The sequence below is a fragment of the Geotrypetes seraphini genome, chromosome 6 (genome assembly GCF_902459505.1).
Source record: "Geotrypetes seraphini chromosome 6, aGeoSer1.1, whole genome shotgun sequence".
Taxonomy (NCBI): Eukaryota; Metazoa; Chordata; class Amphibia; order Gymnophiona; family Dermophiidae; genus Geotrypetes; species Geotrypetes seraphini.
Window position 1 is genome coordinate 64,877,279 of NC_047089.1, and position 24,757 is coordinate 64,902,035.

General features: G+C 42.4%; 2 protein-coding genes across 7 annotated transcripts in view; one reads left to right on the forward strand and one right to left on the reverse strand.

Annotated features, from left to right (window-relative positions):
* CPB2 (carboxypeptidase B2) overlaps window positions 1-24,757 on the reverse strand; it is a 107,401-nt gene that overhangs the window by 39,330 nt on the left and 43,314 nt on the right. Inside the window, exon 1 of one of the 2 annotated variants that reach the window (XM_033947894.1) lies at window positions 9,174-9,632. The exons of the other annotated variant lie outside the window; for it this stretch is intronic. Coding sequence (XP_033803785.1) covers window positions 9,174-9,298 — 125 coding nt within the window. The 5' untranslated portion in view covers window positions 9,299-9,632. Of the gene's footprint in view, window positions 1-9,173; window positions 9,633-24,757 lie in introns of those variants that run through there. 2 annotated transcript variants of the gene reach the window in all.
* Window positions 9,264-24,757, forward strand: part of ZC3H13 (zinc finger CCCH-type containing 13) — a 143,832-nt gene continuing 128,338 nt past the window's right edge. For 3 of the 5 annotated variants that reach the window (XM_033947889.1, XM_033947891.1, XM_033947892.1), the window contains exons 1-3: window positions 9,912-10,326; window positions 12,461-12,594; window positions 21,920-22,029. In XM_033947889.1, coding sequence (XP_033803780.1) covers window positions 9,927-10,326; window positions 12,461-12,594; window positions 21,920-22,029 — 644 coding nt within the window. In that variant the 5' untranslated portion in view covers window positions 9,912-9,926. Of the gene's footprint in view, window positions 9,384-9,911; window positions 10,327-12,460; window positions 12,595-21,919; window positions 22,030-24,757 lie in introns of those variants that run through there. The other 2 variants (XM_033947893.1, XM_033947890.1) reach the window with 2 other exon arrangements.

Sequence of the window (24,757 nt, forward strand, 5' to 3'; positions counted from 1 at the left end):
GCACTGACAACCAATTATTAAAGTTAATTGCCTTTGATTCATAGTTGTGCATGCAGCTTAACACATGCTATTCTAGAAAGATCCATGAACAACTTTTATAGCGTGAATTTGAAAAAGGGGCATGACCAGCAGCACACAAAATTAAAGAATTAGGTCAATCTACACCTAAGTTAGGTGCCAGCATTTATATCTGCATTTAGCAGGTATAAATCCCATACCCAACAGTTAGGTTTGGATTCGCGCCTCAGCACGATTCTATAAAGTAAGCATGCCCTTTATTGCATCATGTTTAGCATCATTTCTTTTGGGCACAGAATTCTGAGTGCCATTTATTGAAGTCCCTCTTATATGGGTGCTGGCCAATATTCAGTGCCAGTACCCACATAACTAACCAGGCAAAGATAGAACTGATTTTCATGTGGTTCTATAGTATTTGGCCAGTTTGCTTTGTAGGGCACCAGCACGGAATATTGTTGATGCTTATTCATCTTCTAGCTCTGCTCTGGCACTGCCTGGATTGTGCTGGGTGGTCAGATATTCAGTGACATGACCCAGTTACTGTATGTGTCACTGAATACTGGCAGACAGACTTAAAACTAGTGGTTTAAGCAGGTAGGAGCCTCTCCTGCCCATTTAAACCTTGCTGAATATTGACTCCAATGTTTCTTGGTTGTGGTGGGATCCACTGAGAACTTCTATCCGGGCAGCTGCTGCAGGTTTGTCTAGCTAAGGAATACATGCCTCTCCTACATGCTTCAAGTATAAATAAACTGTTTGAAAAAGATGTTTATATATCTAGTATAGCTTTTAGAGCCTCAGTCCCACCAATCCACCGCCTCAAATAACTTTCATCACGGTGAGCTTTATGTGGTAAACTCCTCATCGGTTCAACTATTCAAAATATTTTTTCTAAAGAGTTTAAAGTGCACAGTGCTTTGTGCTAAACTTTTTTATATATCTCTAAAGTGATAGTGCTTTAACATTCACTTCATGTTCATTATCGCCAATTTATAAACAGTTTTTTTAAAATATGAAAATAAATATTAAATACTGTATTTAGGAACTTAGCTTAGCAGCTGTTTTCAAAGTTTACTCGGCTTGGGAGGGTTGGACCTGACATGTTTCACATAGCGCTGTTTCAAGTGTCCTCCCTAAAAAAAACAAAACTATGATCAACAAACATATCATATCCGACCATCTAAAGAAATATATACCATCTAAAGTCTACACCCTTTGTCAATCTACCCACAAAACTAGCCACATTATCTTACCATAACCACCACAAACGAACCACCTCACTTCAAGTTTTTATGTAAAGATGGCCGCGGTGTCCTCTTAAAGCTATATTTATAGTCACTTCCATTTTAGTTTAGCCCCCACCAATTACTGAATCCCAGAGAGCCATTCAACCAATCAAAGAATCCCATTCAATTTCTGAGCAGAAATGAACTAAACCTGGGCTGTCCTCAGATCATCATCGCACTATCGGTGTCTGACCACCTAGATCTCATAAACATAGCAGACAAACAATGATACTTATCTGCTCATTATGGCGGGTGCAGTGCTGGTCACGTGACAGGCAGGCCCAAGTATGGAAATAACCGTGTCAAAACCCATATTTAAAATCCTATAGTAGAGAAGCCATGAAACTTAACTCTTCCCCTTGACTCGAGTTTCGCACACAAATGTTTCCTCAGGAGGAGAAATTTCTACAACATAAAACAATTTCCCATTACCACACTTATCTTATACCTCACTCAAATAATAAATATATATCTTTATAAATTCAATCATATATGAATTGTTATTCTTAATGCTAATATAATACCTTTTTACCAAATTGCCCATGTTCATTTCATTTCACTTGAGCAAATACAGGGTTGTGGGTCTGAGCACTATCTTAAATAGTTATATTAGTTAATGGATTTAAACTGTGATTTAATAGAGTATTATTGAGAAAATCACAGATAATAGTTTGATTACTCCCTAAGTTATATGGTACAAATAAATTATCACAATAATGTAACCCTAATTAAATAATAGCCAATAATAACCAAAATATAACAACACTAAAGAATTGGCTAACACACCTTGTCCTTGGAACAAAAAAGTCTAAAGGAGTGAAACAGATCTGTGAATTTGTAAATGATGGACATCAGTATGAGCCCTTGATAAATCAACGAAAACCTCTGGCTCAGGCAATATCTCAAAAGGTGACCAGCACCAGACCATAGTCTAAATGAGAATAGCCTCATACATCATATAGTCCATACAAAATTAATAAACGTGTAAATCAAATAGCACTCCCAAAACAAACACAATAGATTTTTGCACCAAGGAGAAGGGGTTGTGAAGGCTAAATATATACATACATACCCTAAAGAACCACCCAATAAACAAGGACCCGCCTAATAAATATAGAAATAAATAAATAAGAGAATAAATTGTGCTATAAAAATAGTAAACCATGCAGTAGACAAAAACAGTACCTATGTATAAAGTGCAGGTGATGAAAGGTAAATACTTAATAAATAATAAAAGAAATGCAAAGTGCGCGGTGCTTACTAGTAATTCATAAAATACAAATATATATATATATGAATGAAGTATGACAGAATAAAAGACAATATAAATATAAAGTGCTAATGCAAGTCCCTATTAACAATCCAGAACATGTGCCATTTTTTGTTTGTAAAGTGCAAATACAAGTCCTCAATGAATCTTCGTAAGGGAAAAAGAGAATTATCAAAAATCTCTAGCACCAAATATAAAGGAGATTTTTTGTTACTAACATTCCTAAGACTTTAAAGTGCCACAGTCACACCAATCACACAAACACACCAAACAATAAATAATGAATAAATAACTTCAGTCAATAAGCATTCAAAAGCGCACAATAGCCATAGTAAATTGCATTACAAAACTATCCTAACATCACTCATCACTCAAGAATATCACCACTCTGAGATCACTTATAGATATCATCACTTGATAAATCACCACTCGACAGAGCTCCGTTTCGCCACTTCGTCAGGAGCAGAGATTGTTTTGAGGAAAAAGTAAAGTGGATAAAGAACCGACATAGACTGCTAAGTCTTGACGGAAAGAAAATGTCAGGGTTCAACAGCGTGCTACAATCAAAAACGCTGGAACCAAAAAAATAAAGTATGGCGGCTTCAGGTTTTAAAGACGCCTAGGAGATCCTGCATGGACAACGCCCTCCACCTGGGAGGGAACGCAAAAAACGTGATGACGTAATGATGTCATAACGCAGTAAAGGAAAAAAATATAATATAAATAAATAAAAAAATGACATTTTCTTTCCATCAGACTTAGCAGTCTATGTCGGTTCTTTATCCACTTTACTTTTTCCTCAAAGAATCTCTGCTCCTGACGAAGTGGCGAAACGGAGCTCTGTCGAGTGATGATATCTATAAGTGATCTCAGAGTGGTGATATTCTTGAGTGATGAGTGATCTAAAGTTAATACAGCTAAAGAGGAGATTGCCCCATATAAGCCATACAGTTCCAGATATATTTTTTAGACTTGCTGTGGCCTTCATTCCCCACCATGTTTGAGAGACCAAGTGGAATACTTCTACAGGCAGAAGCAACATCTCCAATCACTTACAGTATGTGTTACTCTCTGCACTTCAAGTTTCTGAGTATAATAGTCATGACTCTCAAGGAAATTTTAACAGAACATCTTCATTGGTCCCCTCAATCAGTATCAACAATTAGTGGAGCCTGCAGAAAACAAGCTTTGTATAGTTTTTTTTTAATTTTTTTAACACAGTGTACATATTATATATATTTGGGAGAGTCATTGATTTTCTCATCTGTTTAACTGAATGGAAAAATCAAAACTGAGGACTGAGATTACTGCACACATTGTATGCAATGGGATCTAGTTACTGATGTGATGCTAATGTGATAGCACACACTAGTAACTCTGGGTATGTCAGTAGGTTAAACCTGGAATATGGAATACAATTCTGGGTTGCCTCTTCAAGAAAATTATCAAAGAGGAAGAAAATGTCCAGACAAGAGACACTTACGGCCTCTTTTACAAAGCCACGCTAGCGGCTGCCACGCGGCAACAGCCTCGAAGCCCTTTAAATCTCTATGGGCTTTGGGGCTAGCGCGGCTTTGTAAAAGAGGCCGTTAATTTAAGGCACAAAGTTTATGAGAACAAGCTTATTATATGAGGCATCTACATGTCTCCATAGATGTGACACCTTACATGTAGGCATGCAAAATGCTGGATTACATTTAAGGCATCTGTCTGGGAGTGTAGAAACGATTCTGAATAGGATGCCGACGCGTGATTGAAACATGAACAACGGTCACTTCTTAGGCGGCCACCGATATTGGCGTCCTATAGAGAATCGGGCCCTAAGCATCTACATGCTTTTATAAAACAGGTTTTCAGAACTAGTCCTAACAGCCAGTGGCTTAGTCAAAGGGGGAGGGGGCGGCCTACCCTGGGTGCCGTCTTGGTGAGGGTGCAGGCACCCATCCTCCTTGCCTTCCTCCCCGCTCCTTTCCTGCCCCTCACTGCCACACATGCGCACCGTTTCTATTCCCCCTTACCTCCGTGACGTTCGTGGCACAAGCAGCAACCCCCAAGCTTCTTTCACGCCAGCATCGGCTCTTCCTCTAATGTCACTTCCTGGATTTGCGCCTAGGAAGTGAGGTCAGAGGAAGAGCCGACTTTGCCGCGACAGAAGCTTGGGGGTTGCTGCTCTTACCAGGAACGTTAGATGTATGGGGGGGAAGGAAAGCGGTGCGCACGCGGCAGAAAGGGGTGGGGAAAGAGCATGTGGAGGTGGCGCCTCTCATCCTCATTATGCCACAGCTAACAGCACATACATTTACACCTGTTGGAAGGTGTAAATATGTCATGTTCATGCATATTTTCTAAAATATGCCTGTACATCACAGCTCTGTGCAAGAGAACACCTATATCCATCCTGCAGTGCACATTAGTGGGTTGGATCATTTTCAGTATGGGTGTAGGGCTGCACATGGGATGGAAATGCTTTTGATATTAACAGTTGATCAGATAAGAGAAATGGATGAAAACCAGGACTTTTGCCTAGTATTGCTAGATGTGTCGGGAGCTTTTGACTCTGTGGATCTGGGGTTGTTGTATAAAATGAAGGCTTTAGGACTGAAGGGGAGGGTGTATGGGTGGTTTGTGTTATATCTTGAGGGGAGATCATAGGTGTTGAATGGGGGTGTGATGTCAGAAGCAGTGAAGATGTCTCAGGGACACTATCGGCCCTTCTTTTTAATGTCTACTCACTATACATGGCATCACTGGGGAAAGTTTTTGAAGAATTTGATGTTCATTATCAACTTTCTGCAGATGATGTACAATTCTTCTTTCCAGTCTCTGTATGGGGAGAAAGTTTTTCTCAGTGCCTGAATGTATGACTGTGATTGGACACTGGATGACTACCAATAGATTAGATTTGACAAAGACATAAGTGATGATTGTGGGGAGTAGAGTTGAGGAACAAACTTATGATAACAAGCCAACATGGCCTCTGCAAGGGAAGATCATGCCTGACGAACTTATTGCACTTCTTCGAAGAAATTAACAAATGGATGGACAAAGGGGACCTCATAGACATCGTATACTTAGACTTCCAAAAAGCCTTTGATAAGGTACCCCATGAACGCCTACTTTGGAAACTGAAGAACCATGGGGTGGAAGGAGACTTACACAGATGGATCAGGAATTGGTTGGCGGGTAGGAAGCAGAGAGTAGGAGTGAAGGGCCACTACTCGGACTGGAGCAGGGTCACGAGTGGTGTTCTGCAGGGGTCGGTGCTTGGACCGCTGCTATTCAATGTATTTATAAATTATCTAGAAACAGGGACGAAGTGCGAAGTAATAAAATTAGCAGACGACACCAAACTATTTAATGGGGATAGGACTATAGAAGACTGCGAAGATTTACAAAGGGACCTGAACAAACTAGGGGAGTGGGTGACGAGATGGCAGATGAAGTTTAATGTAGAGAAATGTAAAGTCTTGCACGTAGGAAACAGAAACCCAAGGTACAGCTACATGATGGGAGGGCTGTCATTGAGTGAGAGTACCCAAAAAAGGGACTTGGGGGCAATAGTGGACAAGACAATGAAGCCGTCGGCACAGTGCACAGCGGCCGCTAAGAAAGCGAATAGAATGCTAGGTATAATCAAGAAGGGTATTACAACCAGAACGAAAGAAGTTATCCTGCTGTTGTATTGGGCAATGGTGAACCCGCATCTGGAGTACTGCGTCCAATATTGGTCGCCGTACCTAAAGAAGGATATGGCGATACTCGAGAGGGTTCAGAAGAGAGTGACACACTTGATAAAGGGTTTCGAAAACCTTTCATACGCTGAAAGATTGGAGAAACTTGGGCTCTTTTCCCTGGAGAAGTGGAGACTTAGAGGGGATATGATAGAGACTTACAAGATCATGAAGGGCATAGAGAAAGTGGAGAGGGACAGATTCTTCAAACTTTCGAAGACTACAAGAATGAGAGGGCATTCAGAAAAATTAAAAGTTAAACCAAAATTAAAACCAATGTTAGGAAGTTCTTCTTCACCCAGAGGGTGGTGGACACTTGGAATGCGCTTCCAGAGGGCGTGATAGGACAGAGTACGGTTTTGGGGTTCAAGAAGGGATTGAATGATTTCCTGAAGGAAAAGGGGATAGAAGGGTATAGATAGAGGATTACTATACAGGTCCTGGACCTGACGGGCCGCCGTGTGAGCGGACTGCTGGGCATGATGGACCTCTGGTCTGACCCAGTAGAGGCATTACTTATGTTCTTATGGGTCATTGGCTTACTGTTCTTCAGTTGGGAGATTGCAATGTTCCTATGAGGAGGGAACTTTGTTTGTCGGGGGTTAAATTTAATTGTCATCTAAGTATGGATGTACAAGCGACTCAGGTAGTGCAGACATAATTTTTTTCAATTATATCTGTTATGATGACAGAAACCATTGTTATTATTTAGGTATTTATATACCGCCTACCAAGGTTATCTAAGCAGTTTACACTCAGGTACTCAAGAATTTTCCCTATCTGTCCTGGTGGGCTCACAATCTATCTAACGTACCTGGGGCAATGGAGGATTGAGAGACTTACCCAGGGTCACAAGAAGCAGCATGAGATTTGAACCCACAACCTCAGGGTGCTGAGGCTGTAGCTAAAACCACTAGGCCACTCCTTACTCCATGGTGACATGATTTTCATACCATTTTACAGAGTTTGGTACTCTGTAGGATTGATTATTGTAACGTACTTTATTTGGGAATTGTGAAATGTACGTAAATTGAAAGCATTGCAACTGATTCAGAATGTAGCAGCACAGGTAGTAACAGGAGTAGATCGATATACACACTTTACCCCAATTTTAAAACAACTGCATTGGCTGTCAATTAGCTGTAGACTTCAATACAAAATACTGGTGATGATTCACCGAGTTTTGTATGGTCAAGCCTCATGGTCTTTGCAGCAGGCGCTAGCAGTATATGTGCCAAACAGATGCTTAAGATCTGAGACAACTACGTGTTTATTAGTAGATTCTGCCCATTATATGTCTACAAATACAGCTGCATTTTCATTGGCAGTTCCGAGGTGGTGGAACATATCACCAAGTATGTTGCGCTTGTGTAAGACCAGGACACTGTTTTGCCGATTGCTGAAAACACATTTGTTTGCATTGGAATTTTTCTGTCGACTGCATAAAAGTAAAGGGGATAGAACTTGATGTACTGCTTTTTATGTGAGGTTACAATCAAAGCAGTTTACATATTTTTTTAGACAGCTACTTATTTTGTACCTGGGGCAATGAAGTATTAAGTGACTTGCCCGGAGTCACAAGGAACTGTAGTGGGAATCTAAGTCACAACCTCAGGGTGATGAGGGAACTGCCGTAAACACTACGCCCAGTGGTGTAGCAAGGGTAGGAGGCACCAGGGGTAGTAGTGCTCCCTGCGCCCTACTCTTCCCCCCCCCGCACCATCCACACCCTCTTGCGCCCTCCCCCCATACCTCTTTAAATCTTTGCCAGCAAGAGCAGCTTCTCTGGCCTGCTGCTTGCACCAACATTGGCTTTCCTTCTGAAGTCACTTCCTGGCCCCATGATCTAGAAGTGATTTCAGAGGGAGCCAGGCTGGCACAAGCAGCAGGTCAGAGTAGTTGCTTGTGCTGGCGAAGACTTAAAGAGGTAATTGGGGGGGGGGTGCAAGAATGGCATGAGAGGGTGGAGAGGTGCTGGCGCCCCCACTAAGACGGCACCCAGGGCGGTCCCCCTTACTATGCCACTTTTCCATTGTGAGATGGAATGTTTGTGATGAGCAGTTTTGATATCTTTTTGGGGTTGATTTTATTATGTATGTTTTATTTGTAACCTGCCTAGGTTTTAGGCAGGAAAGAAGTTTTAAATAAATGATTAAATCAAATACAGCAAAGAGTCAATAAAGGGCACTATGCTGATAACAGTAAAAGATAATGGGGGGAAGGGGGAGGAGACAAAGGAGGACAAGGTCAAGGAATAGAGCAACCAAAGGACTCAACAGGGCAGAGTGTTCCAGAGAGTGGGAAAAGATAGCTAAAGCTAGTCTCATGAAAAATAAACAGAAGGCAGAGAGGAATAGTACCTTAAGAAGGTTAGTAGTAGCAGAGGCAACATGCTGGGGCATAGGGAGAGTTAAGATATTCTGGAGCATAAGAGCTATTATCCTTCTGTAAAATGTACTTTACAGATGGAAAGTGCTTGATGAAATGAGCCCTTAAAGAGCCATACAAGGATTTTGCAGAACTATTTTATTACCGGAGCAGCTAATAGAATAAAGTGGCACCTCGGAGATTGCAGAGATGTAGGTTGCATCATCTCCAGAAGGGGAAAAAATTGTTTACACCGAGGTTGCTTAAGCTCTGGAATAGACATCCAGAGAAAAATGCCGAGGAAAAGCTTGGATAAGTTTTGGAGCTCAATGAGATCTGTGAGTATAACGATCAGATTACATTTAGAGACTGATTTAGGAGATGCTGTTAGGTGTATGTATATATATATAACATTAGGAAACAACACGTGCTGGGAGTGTTTCTTCTTGTCTTCTACACGCAGCTCAAGACTCTCCCGCCCCCTTCTTTACCTCACCTTACCTTGCCGGTCTGTCAGCTAAAGAGGTAGGACCCAGGAATAATAAAGTTAAGCAAATATGCATCACAAGGTAACACAGTCCAATCAGTAATGCAGGAAGTAAAGATATCCCCCCTATCTTAGGCATGAAGGGGCGTGGGAAGAAGAGGCAGAACTAAAATCAGTCATCCCTGTCTCGTGTGTCTTCCAAGCAGTCCTTCCATTCTTTAAAGGTGCTGTGACTAACTACCTTTTCCTCCACCTTCCACCCCTACAAGGCAGGGCAGCCACTGTTACTGTGGGAACTTCTTCAGACCCAAGTTTCTTGAGCCCACCATTATGCCTCCGATGGGTGGTCAATCACAAGGATCCAGAAGAATCCCAAAAACCGTTCCCGGGAATTAGCAATGTTTTTTCTCCCCCCTATTCTGGCTAATGATGATTTAGGGATTTTTCTTCTCTAAATTTCTCGGAAAACTCGGTTATACAACTAGCTGTCTTCAGTAACATCCTCTGGACTCCGAAGATAACATATTTCACAGCTTGCTTGTATTATTTTGAGTGAAAAAAATACCCCCCCCTTTTTTATTTTTAATATACTGTCTAGTGTAGTAGATTTCTTGGTTTTTTTTTCCCTATCATAAAAGGTATTTAAACCTTTAGATTACTGAAATTTCATAAAGACAGCCATGCTAATGAAAAGTCAAACAACAGAATGCTCCAAGCTGAGAAACAGCACAGCTCTCCAAAAATGGTCAATTTTGCCCTCCTCAATCATGGCGCCGAGGCCCACACGCCTTCCTTCCGCCACTTTGCTCAGTGCCGCCCCAGCTCGCTCTCGGAAATCCTGGTTGCTCTCCTCGCACTTCCGGTCGTTTGAGCCTGCGCCCTCGGCTCTCGTTTTCCCACGACGAGCTGTGTTTAAGGGCTCGGGTCGGGCCACAGAGACGATACGGAGAGCGGGGCCAGTGCGGCGGCGGCGGCCGGCCAAAGGGCAGTCGCGGCTGCGGGGGAGAGGCGGGAGAGCGGGACGGAGGAGGAGTGCGGAGATTTTGTACCGGTGTGCGGGCGCTGGGAGATCGCGTAGTGCTCCCGGTGCCTGCCCCCTTCCCTGCTCTGTCACGGCCCGGGATTCGGTACCCGGCGGCAGGCGCCGCCGTAAGCACTGGAACGGTGGTGAGTGGAGGAAGGGGAAGGGGCTCCTCGCAGGATGCTGCAGCGGAATGCTTCCCGGGCTGCTCAGATTTACATTAGTAGTTATCTAATTCTTAAATGGCTGCAAGATGTACGCGGCGCTCTGCATGTACAGTACCTATACAGAATTTCTGAGCCGGTTAAAAGGGAAAGATGCACCTTGTCTAGTCATTGAGAGCTTTCTGGATTGTACTTGGCTTTTTATGGTTATGAACACCGTTTAAGGTTAAAAGGTGTAGCTGCGATGTCCGTTTCCCCTTTCTGCCTGTAAACTCTAAGAAAGAAAGAGCGAGGAATTGAATTTCATAAGACTCTTACATTGCTCTACATCAGTAGTGTCAAAGTCCCTCCTCGAGGGCCACAATCCAGTCGGGTTTTCAGGATTTCCCCAATGAATATGCATGAGATCTGTTTGCATGCACTGCTTTCATTGTATGCTAATAGGTCTCATGCATATTCATTGGTGAAATCCTGAAAACCCACTGGATTGCGGCCCTTGAGTTGGGACTTTGACACCTTCTGTTTTAAATTCTGCATGACCAGGCAGCATCCACACATGAGCCATCTGTCAACATTTGTTTCCCCTGTGAAGTCTTTAGATCAGTTGGTTCTATCTTTTTTCTGATGATAGAAGAGAGCTCTAAAGAATTTCTCATCTGTGCAGAGTCAAGATTCAGTTTATTTTTAGTTATTAATCCACAAGTTTTTATATCTGGATCTTTAGGGACCCCTGAAGAAGACATCATCGTCGAAACACGGACCGTGCTGGGTCCATAGCTCCTATATTTTGGGTCATATATTTTAAGTATTTTTAATAAAGTTTGCATCTTGAACATCACCATCTCCACAGCGTTTTTTGTTTCTGCTGATACTGCAGTTGTGACATACTAGTTACTGACAATCTTTCAGGCATTTTAACAAAATATAATTTATTTATTTAATATTCTGCATAATTTCAAAGTTCTTAGCTGATCAAAGTAAAAACATACACAATAGAGTATCATAAGACAAATGCCAGGCAAATCATACATACACAATTTAATCAACTTCTTTTCAGAATTGAGCATCATCAGCAAAAGATGCATGCAAAAACAAAATAGTCTTGAGCTCTTCCTTAAATAATCCAAAATAGGACAAAGCTAATTTATGTACATGTCTTAAAATATTTAGGTTGCCTAACATGATTTTTCTATTTGTAATGTCATAATGCTGGGTTGTTTTTTTGGTTTTTTTTTTAACAGGATTGCATTTTCATTTGTAAATTCAAGCTCTTGTTTTGAGAGAAACATGGATTACTTTGGGAAGGGTTACTACACTGGATTGAGTTTAGCCTGGGTGATATGTTTTCCTCAACCCATCAAATGTCAAGTTTCTGTCTTACTGGATTGTAGATATGGGTGTTGAACCAGATTGCTTCCCAACAAGTACTGTATGTACCTTCAGACTTGGTGCTCCTTTTATCAAGCCACGCTGGCGGGGTTAGCGTGCACGACTTTTAATCACGTGCTAACCCCTGCGCTGGCCAAAAAACTACTGCCTGCTCAAGGCAGGTGTTAGCGGCTAGCACGGCCGGCGGTTTAACGTGCGCTATTATGCGTGTTAAATCGCTAGCGCGGCTTGATAAAAGCAGCCCTTAATTTCACAATTTGAGACCAATAAAATTCTATCTTCCTTCATTTGGGTTGTATTTTATTCAAAAGGAGAGATTCTTGTTTAGTTTCTGAAATTGCTTTCTTTTTAGAGACAATAAGTAAAGCTAAGAACTCTGAGTAGATATAACAAAAGTGTGAATAATGAATAATATGGTTAGTTGAAGTAGCTCTTAGGATAATTTTAAATCATTGGGTATGATTTAATAAAAGATAAGTTCATGCAAGTCTAATACTCCAGAAACAATTGCATAAGAAAAACATGGTGATAACAGATTCAAAAGGGTTGATGAATTAGTACAAGTTTATAATACTTTGTGAGCTGTAGTGCCAGTCTGAACTTAGTTACACGTGCTGTTGGGAAATGATTACTGGTAGCTGTGTTTCTTGATCTTTAAAACTGAACTGGTTTTAAGTCAATTGTTACCTAATTTTTAATATGATTGTAATCCCTTTTTTTCTTCTAGTGAAAAAAAAATATAAAATGTCAAAGCTTAGACGGAAAGTGACAGTGGAAAATACTAAGACAATATCTGACAGCACATCTCGAAGGCCCAGTGTATTTGAGCGGCTTGGACCCAGCACTGGGAGTAATGCTGAGGTGAGATTAAGTAGATCATGTGCTGCTTCCTTTATTTCATACATTATTGACGATCTCTCTGTTCCCATTAGCATTTCCTTATGCTCCACCTCAATGGTGTGCCTTGCCTGATCTACATACTGAAATGGAATTGTGTCTACTGCCTTGGTTGTAACCAGGTTGGGTAACTGTAAAAGCAGTATCAAATCTGGTCATTTTCAACTCATGAAATCCCTGCTGTAGATCCAAAAGTGGCTTAAAACAAGCAAAATTTTGCAGTATACTCAATAGGAAAGACAGCAGTCGTTTCAGATATTTTTCAAAAAGATGTCTTCAAATTTTTCCTAAAAGGCGTATATGATACTTGAGATGTTATGTAAACATTGGCAAACAGTTCCAGACTTCCGCCGCTTGAAAAGAAAAGGAAGTTTCAAAAACAGGTTTTTTTCATGATGATCTGTTTAAAATAGGGAAAGTATTTTTTCTACTAGGAGATATACATCTAGATCTACTGACCATTTTTGTAAAATGACAATTAGGTTATTAAGGTGCATGGCAGCAAAACCATATCAAATCTTAAACACAATGCAATATAATTTAAAATCAATACGAACACATATAGGCAGCTGGCGAAGGGAAACTAGCAGTGGGGCCACTTGAGAATATAATCTTGCTGATGTATTTTGCTGAAATATGAATCTTGCTGATGTATTTTGCAATAACTGTAGTTTTTTTATATTGCTTAGCACACTGTTCTTCAACTGCCGGTCCGCAGACCGGTGCTGGTCCGCAGAAAATTTCTGTAAGTCCGCGCAGGGCTGGCGAGAGCGAGTCGGCGATTAAATTTCCTGCCGACTGTGGTAGTGTTGGAAGGCTGCTTTCCGCCCAGCCTCGGGCGATCAAGACAGGCTGCAGACGTCAGAAACAGGAAGTTGAAACAAAATAGTCGGGACTCAGAGAAGGAAGGTCCCGACGTCGGCAGCCTGTCTTGATCGCCGTCCCTGCCGAGTTGCTGAAGAGGGCCGCGGGGAAGGTGCAGGTGGAAGGGAGATGGTCAGCGTGCGCGGGAGTAAAATCATGGGGAGCCTTCGACAGTGGCTGTCTCCCCTCCCAACAGCTCTCATACTTACCAGGGCAGTGATTCACCGGCAACTTCCTCTTTCCTCAGAGGCGGCAATGGACCCAAGTCTGCCTAAGTAAATCGCTGCTGCAGGCAAGTACTGAGAGCTGCTGGAAGGAGAAGAAGCCACTGTTGGAGGCTGGGAAGTTGCTGGATAAAGGGAGAGCTGCTACTGGACCTGGAGGGAGGTAGAAGGAGAGATGCTGCTGGGAGGGAAGGAGGGAAAGGGATGGGAAGAGAGTTAATGTTGGATAGGGGGAAGAGGGAAGAGAGAAGGAAAAAAGGAAGGAAACAGCTGGCAGGGAGATTACAAGAAGGGAAAGGGGGTCAGGGTGGAATGGAGAGATCAGATGAGGGAAAGGGGAGAGACAGAGGAATGAGAAAGTAGTGAGAGATTGATGCTGGGAAGGGGGTCAGCAGAGAAATGTAAATGGGATAAAGATGCTAGATCTGATGTAGGAGAGATAAAAATGAAGAAAGCAGTGAAGCTGGAATGAATGATGTAAAATGGAGAGAGGAGGCACAGGCTGGAGAGAGGGGCATAGAAAGAAGTCAGATACATATGGAAGGGGGAGAGGGCAGACAGTGGATGGAAGGGGGCAGATGCTGGATTGAAGAGACAGGGTAGACGCTGGAAGGAAAAGAGTGAAAAGAAGATGAAAGCAGAAACCAGAGACAACAAAAGATAGAACAAATCATTTTATTTTTATTTTGTCATTAGAATATATCAGATTTGAAATATATATCCTGCTAGAAACATAACTGGGGACTGCAAAGCCCAGACAGTGTTTCTTTAGCTTCCAGCTGGCTTAGGGCTCTCTCTGACCAGGAGGCACTCCCCTAACACTATTCCTGTCATGTGTGACTACAGTATTCTGTTAGCATGATATTTCTGTGTAGCATTCTGTAATAATTTGGCTTGTTCAGTTTTCTTGATAGTAGAGGGGATATATGTGAAGGGGAGGGGAGACAGGGGTTTTGTTGGTCCTTGCTCTATATATTTATATTTATATTTATAAAATGACAATTGTACAGAATATTGTTTCTTTTTATACTTTAATAAAATACGTTCAATATAAAATCATAACTGAGGCTTGTGCGGATGGGATCAGATGGTTTGCGGGGACCGAGCTTGCGGAGACGGGGCAGAAATGTGTTTTTTAAATTTTAGTCTTAGTAGTTTGCCGGTCCACAAAATAATTCTTTTATTTCTGCCGGTCCACGGGTGTAAAAAGTTGTAAAACACTGGCTTAGCAGACAATCCAGTATAAATAGCATTGCAGTAATGTAAATGAGGCAAAATCAACTGTTGCTTTGCAAGACTGGCTCAATCTTCACAAAAATATGCACTAAGGCCCACATTCTAAAACTGATGCCTGAAAAAATGGCGCTAGTCACGTGTCACTCAGACTATGGCGCCATTTTTAGAATCGTGGCCTACATCAAAGGCAGGCACCAGAAGTGTAGTCTAGGATTTTAAAGGCCTACATTTCCGGTGCCTATGTTCGACATAGAATCACGCTTAGCGGCGCTGAACGTCAAACCTGCCCATAACCACGCCTCTTTGGATGTTTGGGGCTGAAAGGTGTCTGCGTGGATGCGATTCCAGCGCCGTGTTTTGTAGGTACCTCATGGCACCTACTTTTTTCTTTTAATTTGTTTTTAATGGCATGGTCAATTACCACACCGTTAATAGCCAATTAACACAATTAGGCGCCAGTAGAGTGCCTTCTAGAATCTTCCTAATGGTGCTGCTTTTAGAATCAGAGCCTAAATTGCTAACCTGATAAGGAAAGCGAATGGTTTAAGAATACTCCTAAAATGTTGTCTGTTGTTTTGATGGACAAAACTTCACTAGAGTGTAAAGAGCCAAATTCCAGAAGAAGTTTGCCATTTTTATTAAACTTAAGTAAATTGTTTTTTTGCCTCATTAAGCTTTAACCTATGAGAGACAGCCCAGACAGTAGATTTTGGGGGGGGATTTAGCTAATGCCTTTTCAGTAACAGTTCAAGAAAAGTTACTTACAGGAATAATTGATTATTTCTCTGCCCCTCAAGGGCTCAAGTTCTCTTTGTATCTGAGGCAGTAGAGGGTGAAATACCTTAAGGTGATGGGGAGCATCATGGAATTTGAACCTTAGCTTTCCTGGTTCTCAGCCTGCTTCTCTTACCATTAGGTTACTGTTACTGCTCTTAAATGTTAAGCAGGACTGTAACAAAAGGTGGGCACCATGCTAGGTCAGTCTGTGAGTCTGCTAGCATTCAAGAAAAGGAAAAAAAAAGACATTGAAAGCAGCCCTTGTTCCAAGCACCATTTTTTTTTCTAGCAGTTGCTCTGATGTTAACATTGCATCAGTTAATTAAGATTTAAATTATGAGGTCAATTTTTTTGTAGTATATGTTTAGGTAGAGAATGACACGGGGAAAAAATCTGTCCCCGTCACCGCCCCGGCCCACCATCCTCTGCACCGCCCCGTCACCGCCACTGCCATCCCATTCACCGCCCCGTCACCGTCCCCGCAGCATCCATATAAGCCTCAGTAACTTACAAGTGATTTAACGAGGCAGGAGCCCCTCCTATGCGATTAAACTGCTTTAAATATTAGGTGGTATGTTCCTCTGTTTCCTTGTTCTTACCTTTCTCTGCTTTCTCTGCTTCCTTGTTCTTACCCTTCTCACGTTATTACTTTTATTTATTTTTGTAATTAGATTTTTGTTAGGGATCTTTCTGGTAAAGGTAAGAGTTCACCTTTAGAGGTTGCAACACAAAAATACTCCATTAACTGCAATGTCTGGAATTAGCTTTCTGTAATGTGAAAAGCAATAGCTGTGAAATCAGCATATGGCATCATACTCATTCCACTTAAACAATATGTCACACCTAGAGAAGCTTGTTTCAATACAAAATAATTTTACTAACAAAAAATTGAGCACGATAGAAGAGTCTAAAAACCTCCCACAAGCAAACCAATCTGAAGTACCCACATTTTCTATTTTCACATATACACAATTTTTACATAGAAAAAGAACAGCATATTCATTGTGGCTCCAGTTTTCAAGCTTCTAGAGTGCTATAGCAGGAAACACAAACCTCTTAATGTTCCCATTAGGGATTTTCTCCCTTACCCCAATCTATGAAAGGTCCAGCCCCCCCTCCACCTCACCTTATATTCTGAGTTTGCCGGCTTTCTTTTTCCCAAGCTGCACGCGTTCAAAAAGCCGTGCACGCGCGGCTGCGCGAGTCAATCAAACTTCTCCTCTCCTGCAACTTCCTGTTTCCGGTTGCATCAGAGGAGAAGATTGATTCGCGCAGCCGCGCATGCACGGCTTTTTGAACGTGTGCAGCTCGGGAAAATGGAAGCCGGCAAACTCGGAATATATGGTGAGGTGGAGGGAGGGAGCTGGCTAACCGCTACGGGCGGTGGCTGCGGGGACCGCGCGATCCTTGATACCTCACTGCGGAGACAAGACCATTCACCGCCCCAAGGGGCGGTGAATGGCCTTGTCCCCGTCCCCGCAGTGACTGCTATTTTTCTTTCCCCGTTCCGGCGGGTTACCCGTGGCTAAACGCGGCTAGCAGTGGGTAACCACCACAGTGTCATTCTCTATGTTTAGGACATTTTTAAGATGGATTTTGCAATGTGACAAATTAAAATTGTGATCTGTGGACAGGAAGAACTCTCAGTGGTATAATAAGGGTGCAAAGTGAATAAGTAAACCGAGGACTTAAATACAATTACATAACTTTCTGCACCCAGGTCTGCAAAGCATATACAGTCCTGAATAGTTTACAAATCATTTCTAAATTAAAATCAGTAACAGCAAATGTAACACAAACAGTAATCAGCCTAAAACATTATTTGAGATTCATATTTTTGTTGGTGTACATAACTTTTCTTAATGAACTTTCCCTTTTTTGCTCTTTGACATTTTTACTGGTTTAATAGGAATGTCTTAGAATTTTTTCTTCATTATTGGTGGACCGTCTGTTTCTTTTCAAGTTAATCAAGTAATCTCATAAAACTTAGATATGTTATGAACAAGCCATAGTAATGTATACTGCCAAAATTTACCCCCACCCTTTTTTTTTTAAGCCGCATTAGTGTTTTCTATCACCTACCATGTCAGTAAAAGCTCTGACACTCATAGAATTTATATGAGTATCAGAACTTTTACTGCCGCAGCCGGCAATAAAAAAAACGTTAACGTGGCTTAAAAAAAGGGGAGTTAATGTTACATGGGTTACTTAATGCTTAAATAAAATTTTTATAAAAGGAGATTGGACCTAATTGTGATGAGGATTTGGTTTTAGAAAAGGGAGTTCCTAATCCAGTCCTTGGAACACACCTAGCCAGTCAAGTTTTCAGGATCCCCACAGTGAATATGCATGGACAGATTTGCATAACTTGGAGGTAATGTATGCAAATTTATCTCATGCTTATTGATGGTGAATATCCTGAAAACCTGATTAGCTATGTGTGTCCCAAGACCAGGGTTGAGAAGCTCTGTTTTAGAGGCAGAAGACATTGTGGGGAGTAATTTTAAAAAGGATTTATATGCATAAATCTTGCTTTAGGTGCTCCTTTTTACAAAGTTGCAGTAGCAAGTCCCAGTGTGGCAAATACGATTCAGTGCATAGGAACTGAATGGGCTGTGTCACACTTGCCACATGAGAATTGTTACCACGGCTTTGTAAAAGGAGCCCTTAGGGCTGGATTCTGTAGAGGATGCCCAGTCTTAGCAGCTGCCTAAGTAGCTTTTGAGAATCGCACACGGGCATCAAAGAATTGTAGCTGTCCTGAAGGACAGACACATAACCACCCCGATTCTCTGACCGGCGTCCATGTGACAAGCACTGGCTAGAGAATCGCATTGCTGCTGAGCTAATCGCTGCAATGAAATATCTCCTGCTGCGATCAGTTTAACGGCCGCAGCAGGTAACTTGTCTGATGTTCCCGTTTCCCCACTCCCTCCTGCCAGAAACCCACCCACTCCCCGAAGATCACCTCCTCTTGGGCATGCCTTGACATCGAGGTCTCTCATACCTAGACAACTTGCACCACAGACTGTTTCCATTTTGATGTCTCTTCTGGTGCAGATGCTGACTCTCCAGGAGGAGATTTGGGCTATGCTCAAACAAGAGCTTTCAGGGCTATTGCAGATGCAGTCTACACAGATTTTAAAGGCATCCAGTTTGAGGATACATCGAGGCATCAACTGAGGACAAGGTTACACACCCCTACCTGACGTCCAGCATAGGGGTTGCCATGGACACATTCACCAAATGCATCGTCATTGGCAGAGGAATTATTTCTTCTGTCAGAGCGCTGACCTTTGCCTCGATGCTCGTTGATTCTCCTCTTAACACACACTTCCAGATTTGCCTCTATTTTAGAAGTCTGATTTGTATCTTATGCCAATCTGATGAGAATCTGCCAATCTGCCAATAAAAGAACAAGAGGGCATTCGGAAAAGTTGAAAGGTACAGATTCAAAACGAATGCTAGGAAGTTCTTCTTTACCCAACGTGTGATGGATACCTGGACCTCTATCCTTTGCTGTCGACGTGATTGACACGTGACAACGGCGCAGGTTAGAGAATCTGGACCTCAGTCTCTAGTTGTGAAATGTGCTCTAAATTGCTCATGCAATTCAAGGCCTTATGCTTCTGTTCCTCCAGAAAGGGAAGCTAGAATACTAGACTCTTGGTAAACACATTTTTCACTCAACTATGCTCGTTAATAGAATTATGGACTAGTTCTATTCTTCTATTTATTTAAAATCCTTGCTTAAACAACTTTTAGAGTTTGAGGAATTTCTTCCTCAGGACAAACTTAAAGAACTCTAACAGTTATCTAAGAACTTTGTTTACTGTGAGACAGTTCCTAGCTAGAAGCATATTTGATGCATTTGATGTTTCTTCTAGAACAGCAACAGCAGCAGTTGCTATATGCCATTTATCTTGGCTCAGAGTCTCTGATCTGGAAGTTTCAGGAGTGCTTTTCAAATGTTCTTGCATGGGTGATGATCTGTTTGGAAACGAGATTGAAGAAGTGGCTGATAAAATTTTAAAAATGCACAGACACCACAACTGCTTTGTCTAAGCTTCAGCCCTCTCAGTCGTCTTCATCTTCTAGAAGATATTGTGCTCCATTTAGACACTTATACTGCTACAACACAAAACATTGTTATAGCCAGCCATCTTCATTATCTTCTAGGCTTGCTGATCTGCTTTCCTGTGCAGAACAACAAAAGACTTAATCTCATTCTCGGTCCAAACAGCAGTCGTTCTTTTGACTCTTTTTCTAGAGAGCTTTGCCAATGTTCCCCTCATTCTACCTTTCACTCTCCTTATTGGAAGAAGATTGCTTTATTTTCATAAACATTGGACTCTTATCACAATAGATCAGTGAGTTATTACTCAGGGCTATGCCCTACATCTGATCAAAAAGCCTCCAAACCACCCACCAAAAGAATCTGTTTTTCAGCTCCCTCTGAAAGACCATCCTTCACCAGGAACTCTTGTCCTTTCTCCTGCTAAACACAATATAACCTATTCTTCTGCAGGAGAGGGGTTAATACTAAAAAAGACTGGATGCCTTCTACCCATTCTCTGGGGTCTAAACAAATTTTTGCTGAAGGAGAAGCTTCACATGGTGTTTCTGGGAACCCTTCTCCCACTAGAAAAAAGAGATTGGCTTTGCTATCTAGATCTCAAAGAAGCTTACACTCACATATCCATTCTGCTTGCTCATAGGAAGTACCTCCATTTTTGCATTGGTCCCCAACATTTCCAGTACAAGGTCTTGCTCTTTGGACTAGCCTCTGCTCCTCTTGGCTTCTTGAAGTGTCTAATAGTAGTTGTGCAACCCTTCACTCATGGAGGCATCATGTATTTCCCTACTTATCAAAGCTTCATCATCGCAAGCAGCTCATTTTGCCATACCCTCAACAGTTCATCTTCTCAAGTTTCTAGAGTTTGCCAAAAATCACATCTATATCCGTCTCAAACCTTGGAGTTCATAGGAGCACTCTTGAACACCATCGGGCTTTTCTATCCAACTATAGGGTTCTGTCAAACAATCTCCACCCTCCAGCGCAGTTCTGCACACCACCAAACTACTCACTTGGAAAGTTGTTTTCCTCGTAGCTCTCACGTCTGCATGCTGGGTGAGTGGACTTCAAGCCTTTGTATTGCATCCTACCTATACAAAGTTCTATCATGACAGGCCTTTGCGTATACTGAGGCTGGGTTGATGCTACAAGACTGTGTGACAGCTCACAATGTACAGGCTATGACTTCCTGGGTCGCTCATTTTTGCTCTACATCTGCTAAAGAAATTTGCAAAGTGGCTACTTGGTCCTCAACCATAAATTTACTTCTCACTACTGTTTAGAACACAATTCCAGAAGACAGTCAGTATGGGCAAGCAGTTCTGCAACATATATTCTCTACTTAAAGTTAACTTTTTTCCTCCAACCCTATAGGGTTTTGCCAGGCTCCTGTATATTCAATGTTAACTTCTTCCAGAGACATGATCCTGGTACCTTGGAGGTCTCAAATGTGAGAATATTATGCCTGCTTGTCCTTTGAGAAAGTGAAGATACTTACCTGTAGAAGGTGTTGTTTGAGGATGACAGGCATATATTCTCACAACTTGCCCACCTCCCCTAGCTTGCTTCTTAGCTTTGTTACGAACTGAAGTCCCATGAGCTAATGTTGGGTGGGAAGGCACTGGCATGTGCATGGTATGGGCACTGCCTAAAGATTTAAGTGACAGTACATTTGGCGGTGTCCATATCTGGTTCTGTGGATGATGTTGCCCACATTTTGAGAATATAAGCCTAATGTCCTCAGAGAACACCTGCTTCAGGTAAATTTTCTTTTAATTTTGGCAGCTTCCTTTGAATTTTGTTGACATCCCTTTTGGAAATAGTTTACTTCTCCCCTCCCAAAAAGTGGGAGTTTTTGAGTGTTTGGCGCTGTGTACAAACGATATGCACAATTCATTCTTCATAACTTTCTTTTCTAGACTGCTTTAGCAGTCCACTGTTTAGTCAGAGAGCAGGTTGAGCTGCTAGCTGTGAGATCACTGAGGTAGTTGGTATGGCTGGTATAGAGTTGCTCTTGGAAATGTATTAGAATACTGTCTGTTTGCTGCATAGACATGAAATTTAATATCTATGAATACCAATATGAAACCTCCCCAAATGGTCTGTTTTGCAGACACAGTGCCGTAACTGGCTGAAGACTGGCAGCTGCATCTATGGGAGCACCTGCAGGTTCGTACATGGCCCTTCACCGAGAGGTAAAGGATTTAGCGGCAGTTACAGAAGGTAAATCCAGAATTTCCACTTGAGAAATAATTATTTGCATTTGTAATTCAAATTTTTATCCAAATTGGATCCTGGCTCATGTAAGGTTCATGCTTCAGATGTATGTATGCAATTATCACTGGGGTGGATTTTCTTTGTGCTTAATGCAGCAGATGTACACTTCTCAGTTTCTGAAGTGGATACACATACCCCCTCTTCTACAAAGCCGCGCGGCAACAGCCCTGAAGTCCTTTAAATCTCTATGGGCTTCGGGACCATTACTGCGCAGCAGCCGCTAGTGCAGCTTTGTAGAAGAGGGGGTTAGTCTTGTTGCTATAGCATTGTTCAGCTCCAGGTAGACAAATGGAGGTAACACAACTTTGCCAAGGCTTCAGAGAGTGTATTTGAGTCCAAATTAATAGTCTATTAAAAACATAGTAAATGACGGCAGATAAAGCCCTAATGGTCCATCCAGTCTGCCCATTAGTTATTCTCATTAAAAATGCATGATTAGGCCAGTGCCGCCAGCAGCACTTATTTTTTCATCCGGGGCAGGCAGCCCCTGCAGCAGTCCCAGCACTCAGCGCTACCAGAGGGGTCCTTGGAGTCCTCTTTAAAACCAGGGAAGCCGCGCAGAGGGAGCCGCCAGTGCTGCCAGCAGAACTTACTTTTTCATTTGGGGCTGGCAGCCCCCGCAGCAGTCCCGTCGCTCAGCGCTACCAAAGGGGACCTTGGAGGTCTTTTTAAAACCAGGGAAGCCGCGCTGAGAGAGCCGCCAGTGCTGCCAGCAGCACCTACTTTTTCATCTGGGGCAGGCAGCCCCCGAAGCAATCACCATGCTCAGTGCTACCAGAGGGGTCCTTGGAGGCCTCTTTAAAATCAAGGGAAACCGAGGTACGCAGCCCATGGTCGCGTGTCCGAAGGGGCGTGGCAAAAGGGGAAGGACACATCCTTTTTGAGGCCCTTCGGAGCCCGTGAAGAACTGGGAGCGGACTGGTGCCAATTCCTTCCACCATGGGGAAAAGAAAGGTGAAAATCCATCTACTAGCCTCAGGTGTGGGCCCAATGGATCAGCATCTTATGGTTTCTTCTCTGCCACGGTTGGAAGAGCAGGTAACTTTAGGTATACAGTCTGCTTCCCTCTCTTCAGGGGAGCCATCACCATCTCCCCAGCCATCAAGTTTTGTTGGGAGAGTAGAGACACCCTCCAAGATTGAGGATGTAACCTCTTCCTTACAACTGTCTTATATAACTGGACTTAGTGTTTCAGATCAATCTGTTATGGTGAGAACAATAGGTTTGACTCCTGTACAATTTGTAGCGGAGCCAAGCCTCAGTGTTCTCCCTAAAGATAAAGTGGTCACTTTAAATGATGTATGGCTAACTGTTAATAGAATTGAGTCTTCATTGCAAAATACTGTTTTGAAATCGTGCCAGTTCTCCTCAGATACAGTAGTTAAAATGAATGAGCTTGAAACTCAATAACAGAGCTAGGAAGTAAATTAGATAAATTGGATAAATCAGTGAGTAATCTACAGAGTACTGCCTCTGCTAATATTAAAGATAGTATATTGGTTCATGCCAAGATGGAAAAAATGGAAAACTATATGCAGTGGCGTACCTAGCATATGTGACACCCGGGGCCCATCATTTTTTTGATACCCCCCATCTGTATGAAAAACATGATTTTTAGTAACAATCCACACATCACACAAGAGTGTACTAAGGAAAAGGCAGCATTTTGCAAACTGCAGTGAGCAGTACATCAATACATCCATTGTAAAACTAAACAAGCCAGACTAGTACAGGTCAATCCTACACAGTTAATCCTAACAGAAAACCATGTCTTTTGGAACACAGAAAACACCTTCGCCTAATATGTAATCACAAACTAACTCCTTCCCCTTTTACAAAACTGTAGTGTGGTTTTTAGCCACGGTGGTAACAGCTCAGATGCCAACGCTAAAAAACGCTTTACAGTTTTGTGAATGGGGTGATAGAATAAAAATACGTAGACAAAGGTTAAATTGAAGCACCAAGAAGCTGGATTCTGCATACAATGCAACTAACACAGAAACAGCGATGCATCTCCCCTAAAGCAAAAAAATTTTTTTTCTACCTTTCTTCTCTAGTGTCTGCTTTCCTCATATTCTTGTCACTCTCTTCCTTTCAACCACTGTCTACCCTCTCTCTGCCCCTTCTATATGTCATCTTCTCTCCTATTCCCCTTCCAGAAACTTTATGCCTCTCCCTTCCATCTCTCCCTTCACCCCCATTGGTCTGGCATCCATCTTCTTCCCTTCCCTTTTCCAATGGTCTAGCATCTCTCTCCTCTCCTTTCCTCTCCCACACCCCCATGGTCATTTCACTCTCTCCTCTCCCTTCCCCCCACTTCCATCAGCATCTGCCCCCTTTCTTTCCCTCCAACCCAATTCCATGCAGTATCCTTCCCCCTTATGTCTCTTTCCCTGCACACCAATTCCATCAGCATCTGCCCCCTTTCTCTCCCTCAGCCATGCTTCCATATCACCCTGAACCCCTTTCTCTCCCTTCACCACCCTTCCATACCTCCCTGACCCCCTTTTTCTCCTTCCACCACCCTGCTATGCTCCTTTCTCTCTCTATCCAAATCAGCAAGGTCCCGCGATGACTACTTCTGCTGCCTCTGCTCTGGAAGAGGTAAGTGACGTCGGAGGGGGGTGGGCCGGCAGACAAAGGGAATTGCGGCAAGGTCCCGCGATGACTGTGG